Consider the following 27,000-nt stretch of genomic DNA (forward strand, 5'->3'; position numbering starts at 1 on the left):
CTAAGTATGAAGCTACGGAGAGGGATCGACGGACCATAGATTGATCTACGGTCCGTACTGGTGTTCCGTCATTGGATTCAGAGAAGCTGAAATAGTTTCTAAGTCCTGGCTGACGGAACGGACTCACGGACCGTAGATCCATTGACGGTCTGTGAGTCTGTCTAGTGGAATGAAGACGCGTGCCTGAACAAACTTTCCTTATTTTGTTTCCCTTTTAAGTGTATCATATAAGATGTCTTTTTTATTTCCTCATATGGCTTTTCATGATACCTACATTGATACTTATTGTTTACGCAAATATAAGTAACTTTTTGATTGTAAAAATAGTTTAGAGAATTTAGTGCAACACAAAGTAATTAACTTTGACTGGCTGTCTATAAAATTGACTTAGAGTTTGTGATGTGAATTAAACTCTGATTTCTCCCCATCATTAATGTAACATTCCAAAAATTTCTAAGTTAAGACCCGAACTATCCTTCATTTACTTGTAGGGTTATATCGGGTGATTCTTAAATTGTCCATATGTGTAAAGGTAAATTCTTTAGTGTGTGAATGATTTTGGATATCAATTAAGGCCACTAAGAACTCCTACCACAAAGTAAAGTTGAAAGTATCCTTACCGATTAAGTTTTGATACAAGATTCTCTTTGTGTCAACTTTAAATGACCACATCTCTTAGAATATAAAGAGTAATGTGGTTCATAACCTATCAAATTAAATGTATTTGAATCTTCTTTCCAACGCCACCAAATTTACAATAATACGAGTTTTGAATAAAAAGTTACAACCATTTTAGTTAGCTGATATAGTGCAATGACGAATTAGCCGACGAGAAAACATTAAAAAGGGTCCTTTTTGTCTTTTTACCTCTAAGAAAACCCTAAACGAATGTCTTGACTAATTAAAAACCCAAAACAATCAGATTTTCATCTCTTAATACATCATTCTCTTTTCTCTCAAACCCTAAGGAAAAATCAAAGTTGAAGACTTTATTCAAGATTTTTTCCATCTTTTTCAAGATTCTTCTTCAACGTATGTCTTTCTCCGAGAATTCTATTCTTTCTAACTTAAATTCTTCCATACAATCATAAATCACCAATGAAAATCATAATTCTTGGTCATAGAGAATTCAAGAAACTAATTCAAGAATCTCAAAAAAGGTTTTATTGATTATTCTCCTTCAAGCTAGGATTTCAAGGATTTTAATCAAGTTCTTCTTCAAGATTCTTCAAGAACTTTGTTCTTTTATGTATGTAAGACTATCATAGTGTTGGACTAGTTCTTCCTCACGCCCTACATTTACTTTCAAATCAGTAAAAGAGTAATCTAGGATTCTATTCCTAGATTTGAGTATTCTTGAGATGAGTTAATTTTGAGTTATTGAGTTCATGATTCTTTTGAAATGCTATTCCTAATTATTGAATTATTATATGTTATGTATTGAGATTTTGAGTTGATTCATTCATGTCTATATTTCAACGTGAACCCTATGAATTGAGTATTCTTGAGATGAGTAGTATCGTTGAGTTATGAGTTTTTGAGGTTCTGATTGATGAGTTTTTCTATATTGTTATTGAGATTCTTGAGTTGAGTCGTTCATGTCCATAATTCTGAATGAACTATGTGAATTATGTATTCTTGAGAGGAGTAGTATCATTGAGTTCTGAGTACTGAGTTTTCGTACTGCTATTAAGATTTCTGAGTTGAGTCGTTCATGTCCATAATTTCGCATGAACCCTATAAATTGAGTTATAAATCTTGAGAAAATTTTTAAAGCCAACATTTGAGTTTTGAACTAAATTTTTGAAAAAGTAAAGATGAGTTTTGAGAAAGAGTTTCTAAAACATGATTAGTATGACAATCGAGTATGTCATCAATGTTTAAGCAATATGGTATCTAGATATACCATCAATATTTATGCAGTATGACTTTTCGAGTCATCAATGATCATATCACGATATGATTTTGATATATTTTTTAGAAAGAGTTTTCAAGTATGAATTGAGTAAGAGTATATGAGAACTAAGTATTCCCAAAGGTATCATTTTTTACATTGATAAAAGAGAAACTTTGATTTCTAAATGAATTATGAGTTCAAAGAAACTCCAAGAGTAGTTACCTCTTTTAAGAGGATAGTTTGAGCAATTACCTCAAACCAGAGAAAGAGTATGTTTTTAAACATTGAGCATGAGTATATATTATTGAGAGTAGTATTGAGGACCGATATGGGGATGAGTTCAGGCAACTCACATTCCTCATAAACCATGTATGCCAACATGGTACATGATCATACTTTTTAGATGAATCCTAAGTGCCTTCGGACAAAGCTTAGTTGATCCACTTAGTTGAGGTGTTCTACACCCCGACAAGGTATAGGACAGTTCTGACAGTGTGGGCGAGACGTTGTATCATCGTGTAGCTCATAGTGATGGTTGTTGGTTAGAGAATCTCCTAAATAGATTTAAAAGTATATTTTTATTATATCACTTAATAAGTTGAGTTTAAAGATGAGTAAGTATTTTGTAAAGTTTTAATGATTTGACTCATTTATTTCTTTACATTCAATTGAGTATATATATTTATATCTATTGCAGTCCTTTTATTCAGTTATTTGTTATTCAGCTATATTACATACTCATACATTCAATGCATTGATGTCATTCGATCTGCATCTTTTAATGATGCATATACAGGTTCTTAGAATCCTCAACAAGTGTCTGTTGAGATCACTTAATCTGCTCATAAGCTTTCGAGTAAGACCTCCTTGATTTCAGAGTACTCTAGTTTTATGAGTTGTTAGTAGTAGTTCTTTTGAGAAGTCGTGGGTCTTGTCCCGACACTCATTTTTGTATAGTAGAGGCTTCATAGATAGACAGTTTTGGAGAGTCTTTCAGTTTCAGATGTTTTATTTAAAACATATGTTCATACTTAGAATATTTAGAGAGTTTTGAGATTTAAAGAAACTGTTGATCTATCTTTTCTTTCAGTTTGATGCTTGAGTTAGTCTTCCGCTTGTAGCCAACCATGATGAGGGTTCACTTGGAGACCAACAATGGTTCTCAAGTGGCGGCCACGTCTAGGGTGTAGGCTCAGATCGTGACAATTAAGAATAAAAATAAAATTAATCATGTCACGCAAAGATGTGTTTTTCTATTGTGTAGTAACTTATATATAACGTGATGTTCTGTAAGTATCATGTCACGTAGGACACATGTGTCTACTTGTTCAGTAAGAGTAATATAGGATTCTACCCTAGATTTGAGTATTCTTGAGATGAGTTGATTTTGAGTTCTTGAGTTCATGATTCTTTTGAAATTTCATTCCTAATTATTGAATTGTTATATGTTATGTATTTAGATTTTGAGTTGATTCGTTCATGTCTATATTTCAACATAAACCCTATGAATTAAGTATTTTTGGGATGAGTTCAGACAACTCACATTCCTCATAAACCATGTATGCCAACTTGGGTACATAATCACACTTTTTAGATGAATTTTTTGCCTTCGGGCAGAGCTTAGTAGATCCACTTAGTTGAGGTGTTCTATACCCTGACAAGGACTAGGACAGTTCTAGTAGAGTGGTCGAGACGTTGTAGCTCATAGTGATGGTTGTCGGTTAGAGAATCTCCTAAATTGAGTTAAAAGTATATTTTTATTATATCACTTAATATGTTAAGTTTAAATATGAGTAAGTATTTTGTAAAGTTTTAATGATTTCACTCATTTATTTTTTTACATTCAATTGAGTATATATATCTAAATCTATTGCAGTCCTTTTTTTCGGTTATCTTACATACTTGTATATTCTATGTACTAATGTCATTCGACCTACATATTTTAATGATGTAGATACAGATTCTTAGGATCCTCAACAAGAGTCTGTTGAGATCACTTCATCTGCTCATCAACTTTCGAGTAAGACCTCATTATTTTCAGAGTACTCTAGGTTTATGAGTTGTTAGTAGTAGTTCTTTTGAGGAGTCGTGGGTCTTGTCCCGACCCTCATTTTTGTATAGTAGAGGCTTCATAGATAGACAGTTTCGGAGAGTCTTTCAGTTTCAGATGTTTTATTTAAAACTTATGTTCATGCTTAGAATATTTAGAGAGTTTTGAAATTTAAAGAAACTGTTGATCTATCTTTTCTTTCAGTTTGATGTTTGTGTATGCTTGAGTTAGTCTTCCATTTGTAGTCAGCCAGGATGGGGATTCATTTGGAACAATGGTTCTCAAGTGGCGGCCACGTCCAGGGTGTAGGCTCGGATCGTGACAATTAAGAATGATTAAAAAAATAAAATTAATCATGTCACATAAAGATGTGTTTGTCTATTGTGTAGTAATCTGTATCTAACGTGACGTTCTATGAGTATCATGTCACGTAGGACGCATGTGTCTACTTGTTCAACTTTATACAAGTTTAAGTATCTACATGTGCACATCCGACATTGGAGGGCATAAATATTAGTTGAGGTCAGTTAAATGGCACATTTATGTATCATGGGTAGGGACCGGGAGTTGGATCCTATGTAGGTTCGGAGTTGATTTTGGGTCATAAATTGGATCGGGGTCAATAAAGTCAGATCCTAAGTCGGGATAAAGGTCGGGTCAACTCAAGGTCAAGAGATATATCCCGAATCATGTTCAATGTCAGTGTCGAGGTTCTGGATCAGGGTTGGGAGTTTCTCAAGTTGGGGTTAGGAGTTTGGATTTCAAATTGAGGTCGAGGTTAGGTCAAGGGTCAAGGTTGGGAATAGGGTCTAGGGTTAGGGTTGGGATCGGGAGTTGGGTCATGGGTTAAGAGTCAAATATGCATCAGGTGTTGGGTCTTGGTTCGGGTGTAGGTTAGATTTGGGTTGTGGGTCAACAGTAGGGTCGAGGCCCGAGTCAAGGTCAAGAATCTAGTCTGAGTCGGGGTGAAGTGTTGACTCCTAAGTCGGGGTCGGGAGTCGAGTGATAAGGTTGAAAGAGAGTTTTGAAAAATGTTTTCTTTACTTTTTAGGAAAGTCGTTTTCTTTAATTTGAAAAAATTAAGTTCATATAAGAAAATTGGAAAATACTTTCTATAAATATTTTTCATCGTACCAAACACACCCTGTATAAAACTAAAAACTTTTTTCTCTATTAGCTAGTGAACGTCATGCAAGAAAAGGTTGTGTTATCTTAGTCTTAGATTAATTTAATTTTTTTAGCTAGCTACACTATTTATGCAAAGGACATAAAACTGTTTGATCCTGATAAATTAGAATTTATTTTTTTTGGTATTTGTGCATCAGATGAAAATTTGGTGCATGTTTATTGTTTTCTCTCTGTATATATATATATATTGCTAAAATCAACAGTTATTTATTTGTTATTTATTTTATTTATTTTTCTAAAATCAACATTTAACTTGCAAAGATATATTCAATTAAAGATATTTAGATTAATTCTCAACCAACAAAGGAAAATTACTCACTTTTCAAAATAATTCAATGTCTTCATTTAAAAAAAAGTAAAATTATTTACCCATAAATTACTTGTATTGTATAACTTTAATATTTTCTTTAATTTAGGGAAAGTACATTGAATTTCTTTTTCTAAGTTTTTATTTCTCTATCAACTAAATGTTTTTGTTTCCCTATAAATACATTGCTAAGAATGACAATTAAAATCAATAATAACAATCACATATATAGTTAATTACTCTTGTGTTACCACAAAACTTGGAAAAGAAAATGGAGAAGGCAACACTCCTTAAGGTTTTCTTGATCTCCTTTTTGCTTATGTTGTTTGGTAAGCAATTTTCTTATCAATTTATGTGTCTAAGATTTATGCTATATGTATCGACCAGTAAAATTAATAATTTGTTTACCTTTTCAAATGTTGAATATCCGTTATAAAAATTTTTTGTATATGTCACTGATTTGTTCAACAATGTGAATGTTGGTAGGACAAGGAAGCCATGCAAAAGGAGGATGCACTAATGATGATGATTGTGATAGGATTATGAGATGTAAAGACGCAAGCCCCAAATGTGATGTGAATAAAAATAAGTGCTTCTGTCCAATTCCACCAAATTATGGAACAAAAAGTGTTCACAAGACTCACCAAAACTAATTTACAATGTATGTTATTCATATGCAAAATTGAACCATGATTTATGTATCTCCTTTTCATATATATATGGTTCAATAAATAAAGATCTTTTTTTCATATTAATCATGTTGGAAAATGGTTTGGTTTGCTTTTTTGGCTTGATGTTATATGAGCAATGTATGTATCTTCAATTAATTCTTCGAGTCAATTAAGTTTAAGGATTTTAAGTAATTTCGAACTTTGAAGAACCCCTAAGTAATTGGTCGCAATAGTCAATTATAAGATCTGAATGGATTTATATTGATTTTTCAATAGTCAATTTCAATTAGTTTGCTGACAAGTTTAATTTTGTATAGATAATGTAAAAATTGGCGCCACATTTTAATATAAAAATATAAAATACTACAATGTTATATTAAAAATAGAACAAAATATAAATAAACTACAAGTCACGTATATTACTATCACTCAGTTGGATGGATTTTCAGTTTCTGAAATTCAAATAACCTTATTAAAAATAATATTAAACACTTTTATATATATAAGAAACTCCATATTTATGTAATTATGCAAACGAGATCTTAATTAATTTCATTGACAAGAAAGAAGAGAAAAGGAGAAGAAATTAGTAGTTGCATTGCTTAATTAGGAAAAATCAAGTTTCGATAATTAATGAGGTGGATTTATGAGTGAAAAAGTATTTTAAACTATCACCATTTTAGGAGTTTTATATTTAAATTATTGGATATTTACAGAATATTCATAAGCTATTATAAACTCATTTAACTCCTGTATCAAGGAAGATGACATGCTATGTGGACATCACGTTCCGGAAGCTCTTTGTATTATTTTTTGAGTGATGAATAGGTTTTCCTGCATAAATCATCCCAATTTATGTGACACTTTTTGCTTTTCGAGAGTCAAATCGTCTAATTTAGATTGTGAATTTGCATATGAAATTTTAAATTTTTTTACACAAATTGTCAATTTAAAATATTTAAAAAATATGTGAAAAAAATTGATAAAAATAGACTTGTTTAAATTTTGAAATTCGAAAAATCACATAATTTTGAGACGGAGAAAGTATAATTTTGCGAGTATTATACCTAAACTATTGGGTTTCAAAAGATCCTTACCACCTCCAACCCCCCCCCCCCCCCCAAAGGAACTACCATGAACTTATGTCCCGGTAAATTCATTTTTAAGACTTTTTTTTTTCATCTTTCATGCACCTATAAGAAAGTTATCCCAAAGGCCAAATATTTTCTCACATGCTCAGTTGGGCAATTTTATTTTATTTTTGGTTTCTCACCCGGTGTTTGGAGTCCACATTGGAGTTTCGATTAAATCCAAATTGCGCTCTGCAGGGCCTATTCGGGGGTGACGCTCCCAACAGGATTTTCTCCATACCCAGGGTGGAACCCAAGACCTCTGGTTAAGGGTGAAGCATTCCCACCAGTGCACCACAACTCATGTTGGTCAGTTAGGCAATTTTTAATGTAAAATGAAATTATATATACACGGATGATCGAAATATTCAATAGTTTTAATATGTAAGTTCCAAAATTAAATAGTTTATGAGAGTTTTAACTTTTAAATTATGAGTTATTCCTCTTATAATTGAGAGAAAGCTTCGTGTAGTATTTCTCTATCTATAAAAATTTTCATTAAGGACAAAATAGCAAGCTTAAGTTAAACTATTCTACTTCAAAAATGTTTTAAAAATTTTAAAAAAATTAATATGAAATAATATCACGTAAAATAAAACAAAGCCTAAAAAAATACGTCATTTATGGTACGTCCATTTTTATGTAGATCTTTTTTAATGGGCACAAATATATATTTATTAAGAAAGAAAGATAATTTTTTGTGACTTGTAAATATAAACATGTCATGAAATATATGCTGCTACAAATTATTGGATCCTATAGCCAGCTAGTGTTATACATATCTTTACTTATTACTTATTAGAAATGGAAAGTCTGTCCTATGCGCGGGACTAATAATAATTATTATTATTTTTTGGATGGGAAAATTTATATAATAGCAAATTATTAATTCAAATTAAATGTTATAAATATAGTTTGATTTAATTGTACCTCATAACAAACTATTGTTATTTCACCTCTCTCCTGGTGAATCTTGCTCGCCACTCTCGTTCTCTCCCTCGCCTCTCTCATTTTTTATACAAACGCAAGTGTATAAAGTGTGTTTGTGTTTGTATAAAGCGAGAGAAAATTGTATATATACATATATTTTCGTTCCCCTCACTCCCCACTCCCAGATCTCGCTCTCTCACTCGCCTCTCTCACTTTATACAAAAAACGCAAATTGTATAAAATGTGTTTGTGTTTGTAAAAGCGAGAGAAAATTGTATATATACATTTATTTTCGTTCTCCCCTCTCCCAGATCTCGCTCTCTCACTCGCCTCTCTCACTTTATACAAAAACGCAAATGTATAAAATGCGTGAAAATTGTATATATACATATATTTTCGTTCCCCTCTCCCAGATCTCGCTGCCACTCTCCCAGATCTCGTTCGCTCACTCGCCTCTCTCACTTTATACCATTGATTTTTTTGTATATATGTATACCCAAAGCAAATTATACAACTGCTTTCTTTTGTAAATGTATAGCAAAATATACATATTTATGTTTGCTATGGAGCACAATTATGCAAATTTTGATATAGCATACAAATATGAATTTTGTGTTTGCTATATGTGAAAGTTGCTCTTCTTGGAATTACTAAATTTAGTTATTGTACTTTTTTTTTAAAATATACTTATATTTTTGTGTACTTCCTCCGTTTTTGTTTACATGTCATCATTTTTATTTCACGTGCATTAAAAAACTAAGTGAGTTTATATTCTATCTTTATTTAATTTTATTTAAAGTCAACTTTTCAATCAATGATTATGAATTAATTTATTTTGATTTATTAATTTGACAAATGAGCATGAATTATTCACTTAATTTTTCTATATTGGTCAAATGTATATTTTCAAGGCTAATAACTCACAAGGGTAAAATGACAAGTATTATGGACTAACTATTTATAGTAAGGATGACATATAAAAAGAAACGAAAGGAGTATTTTTCTTGCATGTATCTTGTTCATGTCCATAGTCATTACACAGTTAATTGTTCCATAAAATATATTCCCCATGTTTCAATTTATGTGACACATTTCAGTTTTTGAGATTCAAACAAGTTTATTTTTGACAATAAAGTTTTCATATATTTTTTAAATATTTTGAGTTGTCAATTATTGTGACTCGTAGTACTTTTTAAGGAGTTTACAAATATATAAGTTTCATTTTTAAAAAAAATTGAAAATTCCATGAGTAAATTATCATTCAAACTTAAATAATTTTGACTCTCAAAAAATGAAATGTGTTATATAAATTGAAACAGAAAAAATAGTAAAATTCTGCACAATAATACAAAAGATTGACATTTAAAGAATCATAAGTACTCACCATATAAGAAATGTATTTACAGCTAAAAAAGGTGTAATCTATTTTCACTACTATAGTTATATCTCAAATTAAATTACACCTATTTTTTGGTCATGTAAAAATTCATTTATCTAAATAAAATAAATTATTTTTGTAATACTATCTCTATCGCTAAAAAGCTATATTAAATATAAGTTATTAAATTTAAAATTTTAAAATAAAATTAATAAATTAAATATTACTTTTTTCATTTCAATATATTAGACATGTTTTTCGTTTTAAAAGGATTGACATTTTCTTTTTAAAAGCAACTTTTCAATATTAACTTTTTACACAACATATTTAAGACTACAAAATTAAAATATTTCAATGTATTTGATATATTTAAAATTTTAACTAAATTAAAAAATTGAATTAATAAATATCTTTTTAATGAGAATACTTATTAACGCAATATAGACCAAATAAAATGAAGGAGTAATACTATAGTATTACCTAACAGAAATCCATCTGAATGAAAGAAAATTGAAATTTCAAAAGCCTGTAGTTGATGCCCACGCTATTGTTTTTATACAATTGAAATTAGTATAAATTATAGGAACCACATATTATAAGTACTAAATAACATCCTATCCCTTCTAGTTTTTTATTTACCAAAAATCCCTTAAAAATGATGTTTGCGGGATATATAGCGTTGTGCACGGGATACATTAGGTTTGATACATTCCACATAGCGGGATACATAGTGTTGTGCACGGGATACATTAGATTTGATACATTCCACATAGCGGAATACATAGCATTGTGCACGGGATTCATGCGGGATACATAGTGTTGTGCACGGGATACATAGCGTTTGATACATTCCACATAGTGGGATACATAACGTTGTGCACGGGATACATGCAGGATACATAGGTAAATAAGGGATTTTTGAAATTTTTGAAATAAGTAGGGATAAATGGATATTAAGGTAAGTAAATGAGTGTAGTTAAGTAATTTGTCCTTGAAGTTATCCTCAAAGTTTGAAATATTTACCAAAAACACATGTGAGAAAGTATGTAAGAAATACACAAATGAGGGGCACAAACAAAAACATGACAAAAGTGATGTTTAGTTTTTCATGATGATGTAAGTGAAGGGTAATGTTGTCAAAGACACAATAATTTTCACCATCCCCTACGTCGAGATAATGTATAGGTTTGGTAGTATTGAGGACTCACACTTATTAAATAGGAGATATTTGATTAAAAAAGATAATGCAAAATTGGGATGCGAAAGAAAATGAGATTATAAAAATAGGAAATCGAATTCTCAACAACAAATTACTAGAGAATCGAATCCTCATCAACAAAATGAAATTTAGATAGTCAATCAACGAAACTATTAAGATTTATCATAAGTATATTTGATTAGCTGAGATTTAAGACTAGAAATTTACGGATCGAAAATTTACTATACATCATCTTATTAAGGATAAGATGAAACGTTTGGAGTTAAAATTATATATTAAATATAAAAGTAATTTATATTAATTAAAAAAAATGTCTAAATTGAAACAGATAAATATTCTCTTTTTTTTATCTCGTGTCACACTATTTTTAAGATAATAATTATCTTTTAAAAAAATGAAATGATAGAGTGTGTGTTAGTGCAATTTTATAGCAATATATATATATATATATATATATATATATATATATATATATATATATATATATATATATAATATAAATCAAGTTTCAGTTCTGTACGCTGTGTTAGTGCAATTATATATATATATAAATCAAGTTTCAGTTCTGTACGTTGTGTTAGTGCAATTTTATAGCAATATTAAATTGGGATCTCTGTCTAACATTATCCCGCAATTTACTGAAATGTAATCGTTACGATACATCTAGTAAATAGTGTGTCGTATACTTATTATTTTGAGGCTTGTTGTATGTTTTCATTGATCTCAATAATCAAATATTATTTTCTCCGTTTCAATTTGTTTGTTTGATTTGACATATTAAAATTTTAAAAAGTAAAAAAGACGAAGCTTTTAAATTTTATGGTCTCAAACTAAAGATAAATAGAATGTACCAAAATATTATTTAATCTTATGATTTTAATTTTTAAACATACCATATAAAAGTTAGAATTAAAGAGTTGTAAAAAATATTCTTTTTTAAATGGATGATAAAATAAGACATACAAATGAAATTGATGGATTAATACCTTTTCAAACTAAACTTGTTTTAAATTTCATGGAGTTTTTATTACTTTTGGTGTCCGGAGTCCACATTGGAGTCCCAACTAAATTTGGATGGCGCACTGCAGGCAGGGCCGTCTCGACTATAAGGCCACTAAAGCAATCGCTTGGGCCTCAATAATTTTCTCCCAAAGATATATATATATATATACTAGATTAGTGTTGCCCGTGCTATGCACGGGCCCAACAAAAATTTCAGTTTTTTCTATATAGAAGAGTGAAGACGACCGACGACCAATGGCAGAGTTATAAATATACTCATTATTCAAGGGTACTATGGTCATTATACAAAACTGATCTTTTTAAGCAAACCACATGTGCCTCTTCCATATTCTTCCAGAACGTTCTTCATCCTTCATCACTTTTGCATATTATTAAGAGATTAGGAATCAAGCAAATGAAAATTGCTAGGATCTTCTCAAAGCCGTTCTTCTTCTTTTACTCAAACCGGAAAAAGTAGACGCAAGTCTCTGCTGTTTTCATCTTTTCAGCAGGCTATCGCCATTTTTAGGTATGTATATTCTTCCTTCAATGTTCTTCGTCTTCATCTTATTCTTTATGTTTCTCTTTTTTTCCCTTTATATGTACAAGTTCCCTTCAGATCTTTTCGTTTCGCAGCTAATTTTAGTATGATTCCCTTTAAATGTACAAGTTCTTTCAAAAGTGAGCATCGCTTACAAATATGCATTTTATGTTTCTTTATGTATAGGAGGTCGATGCTTCCTCTGAATAAGCGGCTCATATTGTTATTCTTCATTCTAGAATTAACTAGGTAAGTTTTTGATGTACTAAATTTGTATATTTGAATTTGTTAATTTCCATAGTTTTGTTACACTTAATAAAAGCCTATTGCTGAAAATGTTTTCTTTCTCTCTTGGTACTAAGACAAACACTGAAAATGCTTTCTTTCTCTCTTGGTACTAAGACATGTATTTTTGGTTGCCAACTCTTTGTTGTTGTTCTTGACTGCACAAATTCGACTTATGTTGCTGCTTTGCAACCTGGAACAATAGCGGTCTTTACGTTCATACTTGCTTTACTCATGGGGTTAGTAAACATTCAATTCCTTTCATCTCTCGATTTTGTATCCTTGTTCCCATCACTCTTATATCTTGCATGACCTGTGAGTTCGACTGAATCTTTTGTTGCTAAACTTTGTGAGATATGAAAGATCAAGTTCTATCAAGTATCAAATGTTGTATTTTAATACCAAAACTGTTGTGCTTTAAATTGGAGCAACCACAAGTACTTTATTTTTGTGCATAGAATGGGAGTCATTGTAATCAATTTGAGGATGTATATCCTTCAAATTGATACAATATGACCTGAGATAAGTCACTATTTTTTGGTGAAATGGACTTTCTAAGGTACAAAATTGCAAACTCACTTCTAGAACAAATTAAATCCGAGATAGAGGAGGTAATTCATCTAATTCCAAAAAAAAATGCTAGCTCATACTATTTCAATTTGGCTTCCTTGTTTTTGAAAAGTAAAATTATATTGATATCCTAATGACCTTCCAGCTAGATTAAGGACCAACTAAGTAGAGAATTCTCAACCCAATCTCCACCCATCAACACCTAGGGATGTGAGGTGGCACAATGGGATGGTAGATAAGGGTGGGGCAAGGTAAAACTTAGGGAGCCAAAGAAATATCTAAGAAAACATCATATGAACCAAAACCAAACTTCCCAACATAATACAAAACATTGTATGAACCTAATGGAAGTCTCAAATCAAGGAATGGGGTGTTAATACTTAAAACGAGGGGTTGGGTTGTTACATATAGTTTCTCTTATGAAGAGCTTCACTTTTTTCTGCTTCCTAATTAGTTCTTTTCCTCTTTGTTTTGACAGTTGCAACTACTATTTGGTCTGTGTTGGCTTTTTGGATGGTTCCGATGCAATCACTTGATCAAGATGGCTAGAAGATAGTCATTTTTCTTTGACAACAACATTTCAGGTACTTGCTATGATGCTTATTTCTAAAAGTATGTTGGCTTCACTTCATTAATTGTTTGAGTTGTCGCTCCAGTCCTTCTGTGACGGGTTACTGAAGTAATGTAGAATTGTAGTTTATAGTTTGCATGGGAGCGATTGATTTGATATATTGTGGCATATCTTATGTAAGTTTGCTCACTTATTTAGCTGTGTTCATTATTGTCCCTTTCTCTTCCTCATGATGAACATGTATTATGCTTCTATGCTTCTGTTCAATGTTTTTTGTTCGACAACTGTTGTGGACATGAAAATAATTATATTGGCAATTAGATAAAATGAGACTAGAATTTCACTTTAAAATGCCTAAATTGTATCCCTAAAGTGTTTGTACTTTGTGATTTATTGAAAGTTGAAACTCTGATGGAGTAACGTTTTCTCAGTTTAATCTTGAGATGACATCATTTTTTTAGTTTCTAACTAGACCTAACAACTTCTCCTCTTCTCTTTGGTTTATTAATGCTCTAAGTTCTTTTTTGTTTCAGCTCTCCTTTTGTCGATTTTCCATTCGATTAGCTTGATTTTTAATTCAATTTTGCTGCTTTATGTAGTGCTTGTGTTGTAGTCTTGTTGCATGCACTGTGTTATACTTCATTAGTTGTTTTCGAGGGTTGCTGGGTTCTTTGATATACGTGCATTTATGCTCTAGCCAATGTTTTAGGTTCGCTCTAGAAACATCTTCATCCCTTTTAACTAATCCCAGCAGAAAAATTAAAAAGTAACTCCATTTATAGTGTAATTTTCATCAGTTTCATATGCTAATCGGTTGAGTGGACAAAAAGATAATTTAAAACTAAACAATATCTTTCTACATGGCTCTCTTTCATCCGCACATTGAAAACACTTTTCTACAATCAAGAAGTTAAACACAAATAAAAAGACATTTTTCCTTTTCCACACTTGCATTTATCACTCTTCAGTGCTATCTCAATTCTCATTTTCCCATAGTAAGTGTTGTTTCCTCTTTTTATTTCTTTTTTTATTTTCAGTATCTTCCTTTTTATCTTTTTTCACGAAATGTGTACCTCTCGACTTCAAAAAAAGATCACAATCTTTATATATATATATATATATATATATATATATATATTTGATGTGTTTGTGTAAAAATTCATTATTTATTCTTATTCTCTCTTTGATACCCAGTAAATTTGTCCAAACTCCTCCCAGTTTCTCTTTCTTCATCCCTAATTTGTTAATCATTGGTACTATATTAACTGCACTGATCATACTTGCTGGGGTAATATGTAAACTGTATTTGTTTAGTGAAGTTGGAATCGAGTTTTTTTAATGAATCTTGGAATTGTATTTGTTTTTTGTTTCTGCTTTATTAAGTAATACAGTGATGTGTTGACACAATTGTGGAGGTACAATTGTTTAATTCACATATTGCTAATACAAATATTCTTATTTATATTATGTTTTTTATAGAACAATATGGGAAGAGATCCCCTCCCATTAGAAAATGTCCAATTCAATGGAATGGTAGATTCATGTCAAATGTCCGTTCTATTATTTAATGGCAGTGATTTATTTTGGTTGTGAACAATTATAAATGGTTTGCTAATTTTTTTAAAAAAAAACAAAGAGGAAAAATAAAATGTAACTGTTTATATTAACATATGTTTGCCGTTTTTCTTAATCTCTTCTAGCTAAATAATAAAATAAATAGTACTCCCTCTTATATCTATATTAAGTGAATTTGTGAGATAATGCACACCTAAAAAGGCATTTAACAACATTATTCCTTCTAACTTGCACTTCATTTTTCTTCTACTTGATTTTCCTAAAATCAAATACATATAAGCATTAAGATTAATGGTATATTGAGTTCTCTTCCTCTCAATACAGCTGACATTGCTTTGGCTAATTTATATGAGCTGAAGGAAAACGAAAATGTAGAGTGAGTTTTTTCTATTCCCCCTTTTTGTCGGTGACTACTAATTGAGAATAAGGTAAGTGTATGAATTTTTATTTGGTCATGACTTTGATAGCTTTTGTTCTCTATAGACACACTTTGGTTCTCATAACAACTCTTTGATCTAATGTCATGCTAAATAAGAGCTTTTTATTGCTGCATTTCAGATAATTTGGGTCAAACTAATGCTAATTAACAATGATGATGACCTTTGATAACTAAAATATTGTAAATAAATTTCAAAGACAATTATACTACCTTATTTTACATAAATAGTAGGTCTTTTGTTGAAAGTTGTAGCCTAGAACTAAATCTTAATATCCATGAACTACTATTATAAATATCAGGGTCCTGTGTTGTCCTTATGAAATAAGCTATATGAGAGATGAGTATGGTAGATTTCTAGCAGTAAAGGCAATTTTTCTGTGAGATCTTGTTCCAAAACAATTCAATGTAAGAGGGACACAAAGGTCCATTATTAGGAAGCCTGTTTCACATGATTAGTAGATTGTCAATCTTATTTAACACATGGTTATTTATCAAAAGAAGCTTTAACTTGTGCAATATGTGATGCATGTGTAGAGAAGATATCAAAAGAAATAGTCACATGTATCACTTTTTGGTGGCTCACAACTTTGTAACATGTTTTTTAACTCATTCAATCTAAAACTGGACAATGTCATACTCAACAAGGAGTTGTTGTCAATGTACATGGCTGAAAACATTTATAATATACATCTGTGTTCTCTTAGAATTGATAATGAGTGTCCATATATATGTGATTATTTTTCTGCTATAATTTCAGGTAATGCAGAAAACGTAGAGTTGCAGACTCATACAAGTTGTTATGAAAAGATATATTCGATTTAGTCAAGACGACTGATTGATAGAGGTGGTGATTTGGTCTGCAATGTAGCCAACAAAGCTAGAAAATTGGAAAGAGCAGCAAAACTGTTGCGAAATCAATCCCCAATTGTATTTTAGAAAATATCTAGAAGAACAACTATTCCTCATAATGAATGAAGAGTTGTCCTTATCTTTTGTATAGTTCTTGCTTTCAGGATTTGTATTTTTGATGTAATGTTCAGGCTTTAGATAAATTAGATCAATCAATGGTGAGATTTATGGATTCCTTGCGCTTTTAAGAACCAAATTTTTGTTTATCATTTTATTTGTCTTTACTTTGATGGACATAGTTAATTTGTACGGGTGAGAGATGGCAGATATTTTGTGAAATTAGTTGAAGTATAATTATTTATATTTGTTGCGTCTGTTGATGCACTTTCTTTGTAATAATAATAATAATAATTAATAATAGGAAGAGGAAGAAGACGAGATGATAAGATTGTTGATAGAACTATCTTTAATTAAATACAATAATTATTATATTGATTGTAGCTTTGATAAGTTTACCATTTATCAGACACTTATTATCTTTTCATATCATGAAGGTCACATTATTAACAATTTACCTCATCGTTGACGTAAGAGAAATGATAAAATTGTTGTTGAGAATGACTAATAGTTATACTTTAACGATTTAATGACTTTTAACCAAAAACATAAAAGGGATACCATCACTTTTTCGGTTAAAGATATTTCACTAGACACGAACAAAGTATATAATAGTTTTATGTGTTGGGCCCGTGCTTAGCACGGGCTATGCCTATCTAGTTTAAATATAAGTAATGTCGAATGTGTCTCATGCATTTGCATGTGATTAAGACTCTCAAAGAACAATAAATAATTTAGAAATTAGAATAAACAATAAATATCACATGCATTCATTATTTCCCGAGTCAAGGGTATAGCAAAAACAACCCTTTTATACCTTTTTCAGAAAGAAGTAAAGTTTACTTAGAGATCTAGGTAAATTATATTATGTATACTGTATACATAATTAAAATTATATCTGACATTTTGTATGTTACTCCTCCATATTTCAAATTCCTTGCTGAAAATCCTTACATATCATTGCACTTTCTGAAACTCCTCCATGTAAATTACACTGAATTTCTTTTTTTTCTTCTGCTTCTTCATTCTTCTTGTTATTATAGTAATAACCATAATATCATAAATACAAAGCACAATTCCATGATAAACTGTGATAAACATATACCCAGATTTATATAGAATTTAGTTGTCTATTTTATTTCGTTGTGCTTTTCTTTAATGCAATTACAAACTTTAATCCAAGCATATTAATTACTTAGTTGCTCATTTCCTACCCATTATTCTATGCCACATGATCAACCAACCAAATGTATCATTTTACTATAAATGTTTACACCATTTTCATGAACAAAGGAAATCACAGAGTCCAATTGAGAGTCATATGAAAGTACTACAAAAAACAGCAAACTGTAGTTCCATAATCCTAGAACCACATTGTTGTTTTCTTCCAAGTACAAAATCTTCAAACACTATTGTGACAATTGACATAGCACGTTCCTTATATCTAGAACGTAGATATACTCAGAGAGTTGGTATTACTCTTCAAATCACTATTGTGACAATATAGCATGTTCCTTTATAGCTTTAGAAATTTTTTATGAATAATTTATATCAAAATCATCAAATAAAACACACTTTTAGAAAATTATACCACATCACAATTACCAAATACACTTCATGATAATCATGATAAATCAATATTATCAAATACACTTCACTGCAATCATGATAAATCAACTTTGTTTTACTGTCCTCAATCTTAATGTATTAACTCGGAGAGAAAATCTCATGATAATATTAACGTCCTGTAGATTTACAATGCTGCAATTAACAAATGAACAATATAGGTAAAAATAGTACAATTTTATAAAGTACTTAATCCAAAGTGTAAATATGACATACCATTATATCAAAAATCACTCATATGTAGCAAAATGGGAATTACAGCAAGTCTAGGAGTCGCAAATAACAAGTAAGATTAGTGGCTACGTTAGTGTAGTCCAGGAATGATTAAAGCTAAAATTAGCCAATCATGAATGTAAAACTTCCTCTCAAGCTCAGTCATGGCACGCATTAGAATACTTCTGGAAAAAAGGAAAGTTTTGTTTGATAAGTTGAGTTGATTATATTCTTCCACACCATATGTGGTCTATATTATTGATAATATAGTTGTTTATACTTGTATACAACTTGAAAATGACGAAATAAAATAATGTACAACATAAAGAATAAACATTAATGAAAATTCAACGGAAGAAAATGAGTGATGAAAATTTAGCATAGAATCCAGAAAACAGATGGACTCACAGTTGATAAGGTAATTTCACTAAGATTAACCACAAGATATATTATGGTGCTTGATTGAACATGATATTTGTATCGGGGGTGGTATAATTAATCCTTTCATTTCTGTATAATTGACTCAAAAAGAGTATACTCGTTTTTATCCCACTTAATATTCTTCTTATATTTTGCTTGGATCCATATATTTCACACAATATATATATGTTGGTGGAAACTCTCTATGTGAACACTAAAACAACTTCTCTTGGTGCTACAAGAGACGTCTTGTCAAGTGATCTTATTTAAGGTAGTTTGACTGGCAGTTATCTACATGACATACAAATGGCCTCTGTTTATGCAAAATATCAAAAGTAAAATATTTTTAAAATGTTCTAATCCATGGAGGACCTAGACCAAAGTGCTTGTATGTTAATAAACAAAAAGAAAAGTTATATTTGTATTTGAGGAGGAAGGGAACCACGGAGAGTCTCAAACCACCAAGATTAAAAGGTGTGATTGAGGCTCACTTTTGATAGATCTAGCTTATCAGGAGCTCCCCCTTCGTCGTTCAATGTGTTACACCTATGTAAATTCATGAGTGTTATATGCACACAGAAACAATAAATCAGAAAATATGAAGGTTTACGTACTTAGCTAAGTAACTGGCATGTTAACAACACAAGTAATAGAGATAGGCAAGAGATATACAACAACAACAAGCACACACAAGACACCTCGACTCAATGACTTTGTATATATTACTTCAAATGATAAAAGCTCGCACCACATTCTTCATAAATATTCATTGTTGACCCCTCTCTTCGAACACATAATTAAAAAGTTTGATCTCAATTACAAGAATATTTTTATAAGATGAACGAACCTATGGCTCCTCTCTCCCAATATATTATACCAATTAATTCTATGAGCCCCACATTTATATTACTCCGTAAAAAGAGAGGTACTGTAGTAACTAATGTTTATTTTTCATTCTTCATTGTATTGTAACATGAATTATAAATATCACCTTATTCAACAAAAAGTATTACTAGAATGAAGATTTCAGAAAGTGCAAGATTTTCAACATAGCTGCAACTCTGATCTTTGCCTAATTTAACATTGAAGAGAGATTTTGGAAGAAGAATAATGACAGTAGGCGTGAATTTAACCCATTGAACTAAAAAAATTTAAGAGTACCAAAAGAACATTAGGGAAAATTTGAGAAAAACATAACCTGAATTTGCAATACGTAGATGTGAAGATAGAGAAAAATCAAAGAGAAGTCTTTCGAAATTCTAAATAAGAGAACATTTCTGAATTTATGAAAATATGGTGTGTCTTTGTTGATGGAAGAATAGAGATAAACATCCGATGCTTTTAGAAGATATGTTAACCATTTGTGTTGGAATAAAAGTTAGAGCAAGCTTTGAGTGAGTGTCTTAATTTCTTGATCATTCCAATCTGGGCTTGAGCATGAGTGCAACAGATTGAGTATTTAGACAATCCAAAAAGAAGGATATTCTTTAAATGGTAAAATTATAAGAGGCAACTTCTTGCTCAACCATCCCACCTTCTCATATTTGTTGATAGCTATAGAAGAGCTTTGATGAACTACAAATCATTGACAATCACTTTTTTCATAAATTTTTCTTCAATTTTTGAGCATGGACCCTATTCTCTAAGTAACTTTTTTATAGATTTTGTTGTTGTGCAATAACAATGCTAGAAGCTATGACAATATTGCTAGAGTATTTTCTCTAAAATACATAAAAGCTTTAAAGATAGGTTGTTTGGTCCGGATTACACTACATCCTTGAAGAGTTTCATTAGCAATGATGTTGATAAAGTTTCATTGGCATGCTAAGTTTAATTCGCTTATGAAAAATCTTGTAGCACAATAAAAGAAGGAAATAAAATAATCTTATTCATTGTAAGCCAATCAAATGACATGATATCTAACCATCTAACAAAGCATCCTTTAATCATATCCTATGAAACACGATGACAGAAGTCGTCGTGAATATAATAAATTGACCTAAAAAGTAATCATAACATTTAGATAATGTTATAGGTGTAGCATCAATAGTTTAGTTAATTGGTATCTTTGTGCTATTTAGAAAACCATTAATGGACCGGTCCTTATTTACATTTTTTTTTTTTGTTGAGTATGCCTTATATTTACATAATTATAGAAAAAATTATAGTGCAACAAATATTCATAGCAACCACAACAAGATAATCAAATTCAAGACAAAAATTAAAACCACAAAAAAGCATGGAGATATCCCAAGAGAAAACGATAACACGACATGTAAGTATTACCTCTAATAATGCAATAAGCAGATTGATCATCATATTTTATGACTACGATACGCCACAGTCTACAAATGGGAGTAAAGAAGTAAAACAAAAAAGAAAGGTTATAAGTATGTATATATGTGATGTAAAATGGCTCTAGAAACGGATAATCAAATTTTGTCTACAAAAAATTAGGAAATAATTTTTTTCACATGTATAATAGCATCAAAACATAACATCAAACTTCTAAATTTTAATTGTGAATTCAGAAATAAATGCTTTAAGCTAAATACGCAAAAATAATATAAATCAAAATAATTAACAATTCAAAAGAAATATAAAGAAACATTGATTAAAAAAATTATTTTAATTTCAAAATTTTAATGTTTCAATTTAAATTGAAACAAAAACAAAAACAAAAGGAGCACAAAATAAGGAGTCATAGAAAACTAAGAAAAGTCATTGTTTGCATAAAGAAAATTCACAGATGTGCTCATTTATCGGAGAATTCAACTACTCGTCAACACCCTTTTTGGTAAACATATATTTTTTGTAGTGACGACATAAAAGAGACATTGGGCTTTTTAGAAAAGTTTTTCGTAATTGATTTAGATACTGGTAAGAGAGTGGAGGCATAAAAATTCACCCATGCACCAATTTACTTGAAAATTTTAACTTGTTAAATCAGTAAATAAATGATATAAGGAGGAGTAAACAAATATTTACTCATCAAACTTCTCAGTTCAATACACTAATATATAGAAAACTAAACTCAAAGTAACACCAAACTCAAAAAAATATATATATACATAGAAAAAAACTGGAAGTAATTGATAAGAAAACAAATCTGAAATTGCAATACCAGCTTGAGAAGATGAAGAGTACCGGAAGAGTGGAAGTTGTAAATCGAAGAAAAATAATAATGATTTAACTATGAGTTTATCCATAAATATGGGGAAGTCTAAGAAATTGGAAATAGGCTTGCAAACTGAGGACTATTCTGGAAACTGTCTAAAAGAGGTGAAACGAGAGCTTCTAGAACTATGCTGAATGTGTGGGAATAAAAGTCAAAACAAGAAATTGATTATATCCACTAAATTATAATTTGTCACCTTCGTTAAGGATGAAACAGTTCCGCGATAGCACCACAACCCATATTGTTGAATTTCATGGAGTTTTAAAAACAAAGTATTTATTTATTTTCTTTCCAGCTCTATCTTACATTTTAGTTAAGTACTCTTTATAGTTTACAGTTTTTAAATATCGTTATTACGTGGAATTCAAAAAATCTAGTAACTGAAACAGTATTATGGTCTTACTCGGGTTGCAAAATTCTACTTCAACCAAGCAGGGAACTATATTGACTCAAACATAATCACTCGAACATTCTTCGTCGAAATATTATGTTATGCGTATAAAAACTATTACTATATATATTGATCAAAAATAACCATTTAGATATATATACTCTAAAATTTTGAATATTTTTAACAAAATTTCTAGATTCGTCGAACTTGAAAACAACTTCTGCCGACGCCTAATAAAGAGGAGAATAGCAACTAGAAATCAAGTACTCCAAAGTACCAATAAATAAAGAAGTTCAGCTAACTTAAAACTTGTTAATCACCAATTAGGCAATTACTCTATCTACCACATAGCTAGTGGTTAAACTTCAGAGGCGAAACCAAAATTTGTAGTTTATTGATTCAAAAATTTGTCACTGAATTGCAAAATGAACCTTTGACAAATGTATATGATTAAAAAAAAAAAACGAAAATCTTCAATGTTGACTGCTTTTGTTCTTATTCCAGTATTGTTTTTCCCATGATTCAACTTGTTTAATCGAATTTTCTTTTGTAACAAGAAGAGAGTGAAGATCTGCAGGACTAAATGGAGGTGGCATGTTGCAAGGTATCGCGTCGGAGGGGCCTTTAACCATAGATTCTGCCATGAACTTCTTTATCACTCCTTCAGCTGGACATGCCATTACTTCTGAACAAAGTTCAATTGCTTTTTTAGGTATAGTGGGTTTGTATTTCAATAGCTTTGCGTACTCACTCAAGAGATGGAACATGTAGTCGTACACATGATCCATTTTGAGTTGTTCTTGAATGAAATCGTTTGCTGCCTTACCAATCTCCTGAGCCTGATTTGTTCACCAAAAAAAAATGTAATCAAACTAACACGAGCATAAATGAGAGAATTGACGTTAGAAGTTAATGTATGTCATCGCGGTGTGCAGTGTTGATATGCTAACTGAACATTTGATTGCTTAGTTAGCCAAAGCTGGATCCAGAATTTAACTTTTATGAGTTCAATATTATGTTAGAACTTTTGCTATTATGTGTTCAAAACTTAGTATTTGTTCTCACATATACATTTATGTTCCGTCTAAAAAATAGTGAGTTCAGTTGAAACGGTTGAAACTACATTGCATCCGCCTCTAAGCTAGCTAGATCCCTCATATCCTCCCAAGTCATAAGGGTATAGTTTAACGGGCATGGTAGGAGAGTATGCACTATGATGTATACCTCTGTCCACGGAAATAACTATAAACAACAACAAAGTGAGGTTTGAGGAGGATAGAGTGTATGCAGACCTTATCACTACCTCGTGGAGGTACAGAGTGGTGAACACGTGATTTTATCAATTGAAGTTTCAGCTTCTCAGGTGAATTTGGAAGTAAAATGTGAAAAATAGATTACCTCTTTTTGATGAGTATTCCCCCAGTCAACAGCATGTTTGATAGATCGGCATTTGTCATTATTATTTACAGGCCAGTAATGTATCAACGGCATCAAACCTCTGCTATAGAAATCGTAGTAGTATGGTTTTATAAGTAACGTAACAGAATCACAGGCCAGAATGTATTTTTCACTCACGGACCATGTCTGTCCTTCAACATAAATCTTGTATCTGACATAAATTGCACAAAAAAAAAAAACATAACAACATTTAGGATTGACGATATATATATTTAACAAACACTAAGGACATCGCTAATCATATAAAAAACTTCATTTTCATACCTGTGTTTGCACTGATTAGCTAAATTTGATTGCTTAAAACCTTGCTTCTGTTCTTTAATCCAGTCCTACATATGTTCAATTTATTTTACATTATTCTACCTCCCGTATTGTATTTGTATTTGTATATCCTGACAATGAACGTAGATGATTCATTACCTGTTTATATATACGCGCATTCCAGTCCTGTTTTTCGGAAACATTGCACTTGAGCATTTCCATCCTGGTCCCAGCAACATATGGATTACCCTTCCAGTATGCATATGGTTCCCTCTTGCTCCATTTTAACTTCTCATTCGCTTTTTTTAACTCCTTTGACAATGTCTCCCAAGGCTTTATATTAATCTCTGCCCTAAACATTGTTATTTCGAACAAAAAGAGAAAGTTAGGGATGATCATATCAATATTGCAAGCAAAGAGAGTGATTAGGGGTAACTATACCATCCCCAGAACGACCAATCTGGAAAAACAATATCCAAACTCGCGTCATTTCCACAGTATCGGAAGAGAGGTGGAGGAGCAGGGGCATTAGGGCGTCGATAGAATTTAGTCTTAGTAACTGTACTGTCACCACAATTGAACATCAGGTCCAAATCAGGTACTTTACCAGGGTACCTACGTAACATTTGTAAAATACCCCATAATGTAAATGTATCTCTGCTTTGAAATGACTCTCGATACGTTTCAACGTATGCTCTTCCATCCACGATCACCAATCGAAAATCTGCATTACTTTTGCCTGCCATCACCATTTCTTCGGTGACTCCTGTTTCTCTCCAAGGCCATAGATCATCGTAGATCCAACGAAAGTAATCAGGACATGTAGATGATGATGAATTGGATTGATTTTGATTCGTGAACTTTAACGGGTAGTAAGAAGCAGGGCAAGTGTTTGTAAGGTTCCCATTTGTACAATTTAGTTGGAGTTGTAGTTTCTTTTGAAGCTGTACTGAGACTGTTGGAGTTGTATCAGTGAGAATGGACTGTCAATCAACAAAAACAAGAGGATCAAGATTGAGTAGCTGAATACACACACATGGGAACCAGAGGCAGAGTCGGGATTAAGAGTTTATGGGTTCAAATCCGCTACTATAGTGTGGAAAACATTTCCACAGTTTCTTCCTTACCACTAAACCATCAATCAATTTTGTTAGGGGTTCACAAGTTAATATACATATATATTTATTTAATTTTCTAGTACAAATATAAGATCTACGAAAAAGCTATTGGGTTCGTCTGAACCCACGAACCCCTACCTAGCTCCGCCTCTGATGGAAACACACACACTATATAGTTATTTCATTCGATGATGTTTATCATTTGAGCAACTCTCTATTGTCTCATCTGCTCCACTAGATCATAAGCCTTGATGGTCTTCAACACATCACCTGGTTTGGTTAAGCTAACTTATTTGTCAGTGTGATCTCAAGTATTTCCTATGTTCTATTTACATGATCTTACTTATTTACTCCGTTTCAAAAGAAATAGTACTTGTTTTTTAAAGTTGAAAATAATTTAACTTAAATATTTTAATTTACTCGATGAGATAAATTTATATGGACACACAATTTAACACCTTTTAAAACTATATGGGGATTTTTGGTTGCAAGGATGAGGGGTTATCTCAATATAAAACTTAAAGGCTTGTCTAGTGTTTGATTTTGTTGTATTAGATAAAGTCAAGCTAAAATTTATATACAAACTTATTAAATTATGAATGCCAATATAAAAGGTGAAATTATCTTCTTCTTCTTTTTTTTGGTTATTACCCTTGAATAACCTTATTTTGTACTAAATGGTTCCGAAATTTCAAAAGTTTTTTAGTCATAAAAATATTATATGTTTAAAATTACATAATTTTCTTTAAAAAAATGTTACTTTATAAATTCTATGTCCAATCATGAATTGAAACGATTTGATCTATGAGAAAATTCTTCAATATACTTTTTGACCCACATTTTAATCTATTCTAGCCAAGTAATTTTTGTATAAGCCAACAATCCATCCATTTTTATTTAAATCTAGTTCATTTTGACCCGCCTAAATTCAATCCAACTCATCCATGGTCGCCTCTATAACCTACACTTGGTGTACTTGCCATAGGAAAATTGTTTCATTGTCTCGTACACCACATTCTAAAATAACTATCATCATTTTTCGAAAATTAACTATACTAATTTTTAATGCGAAATTAGATTAGATCAACTATATCTTTCACACAAAAAACAATATCCAAAATCTATAAGAAAAATACTACTATACATTATAACTTTTATCATATCAATTTAATGGTAAGCTTTGCTTGGAAAAAGCTATTTAACTAATTCAGGAAGCTACTAGCAGCGAAACCCGCTTGATTCAAATTAATCAAAGTGTTGTATCAATAAACGATCAATTAATCAAGACATCGAAGGAGACAACGTAACATTGTTTTGATTAAGGAAAATGAACTTACATTAATTTCGAAGGAAGCACGGAAGAGGATAACTCCGATGAAGAGAAAAAGGAAGACGAGGATGATTACTGAAGATCTTACAGTACTAGTTTTCGTCTTAGTCGCCATTAATGGACTAAAATTGTGTTTATCAAACATAAACAATAAACTTGTTCATCTCAATGTAAAAAAATATATATAGCTGCTAATTGTTATTTTTTCTTTTATACTAAGCCTTCATTTATACCTCTTAGTGGGAATTTTATTTCTCTTTTATATTTCTGGATTATTGCAATCTGT

General features: G+C 31.0%; 2 protein-coding genes across 2 annotated transcripts in view; one reads left to right on the top strand and one right to left on the bottom strand.

The window, feature by feature from the left end:
• The window catches only part of LOC125813291 (heavy metal-associated isoprenylated plant protein 39), a 246,590-nt gene that overhangs the window by 200,595 nt on the left and 18,995 nt on the right, over positions 1 to 27,000 (top strand). The gene's annotated exons all lie outside the window — the stretch shown is intronic.
• LOC125813298 (uncharacterized) lies at positions 23,021 to 26,829 on the bottom strand. The gene is made up of 6 exons (XM_049492795.1): positions 26,722 to 26,829; positions 24,708 to 25,249; positions 24,426 to 24,618; positions 24,270 to 24,334; positions 23,946 to 24,156; positions 23,021 to 23,386 (listed from the first exon to the last, which is right to left on the bottom strand). Exons 1-6 carry the CDS (start codon positions 26,827 to 26,829, stop codon positions 23,021 to 23,023), a joined length of 1,485 nt encoding a protein of 494 aa, XP_049348752.1.

This window comes from Solanum verrucosum, unplaced genomic scaffold (genome assembly GCF_900185275.1).
Source record: "Solanum verrucosum unplaced genomic scaffold, falcon-dt-bn FXZP01000189.1, whole genome shotgun sequence".
NCBI classification, from domain to species: domain Eukaryota; kingdom Viridiplantae; phylum Streptophyta; class Magnoliopsida; order Solanales; family Solanaceae; genus Solanum; species Solanum verrucosum.

Excerpts from the sequence above, each read along its gene's own strand:
- LOC125813298 (XM_049492795.1), bottom strand. The coding sequence starts at position 26,829 with ATGGCGACTAAGACGAAAACTAGTACTGTAAGATCTTCAGTAATCATC. Across the intron at positions 24,335-24,425 it reads ATGCGCGTATATATAAACAG|GACTGGATTAAAGAACAGAA; the intron begins GTAATGAATCAT and ends GAACATATGTAG. Across the intron at positions 23,387-23,945 it reads GGAATACTCATCAAAAAGAG|GCTCAGGAGATTGGTAAGGC; the intron begins GTAATCTATTTT and ends TGAACAAATCAG.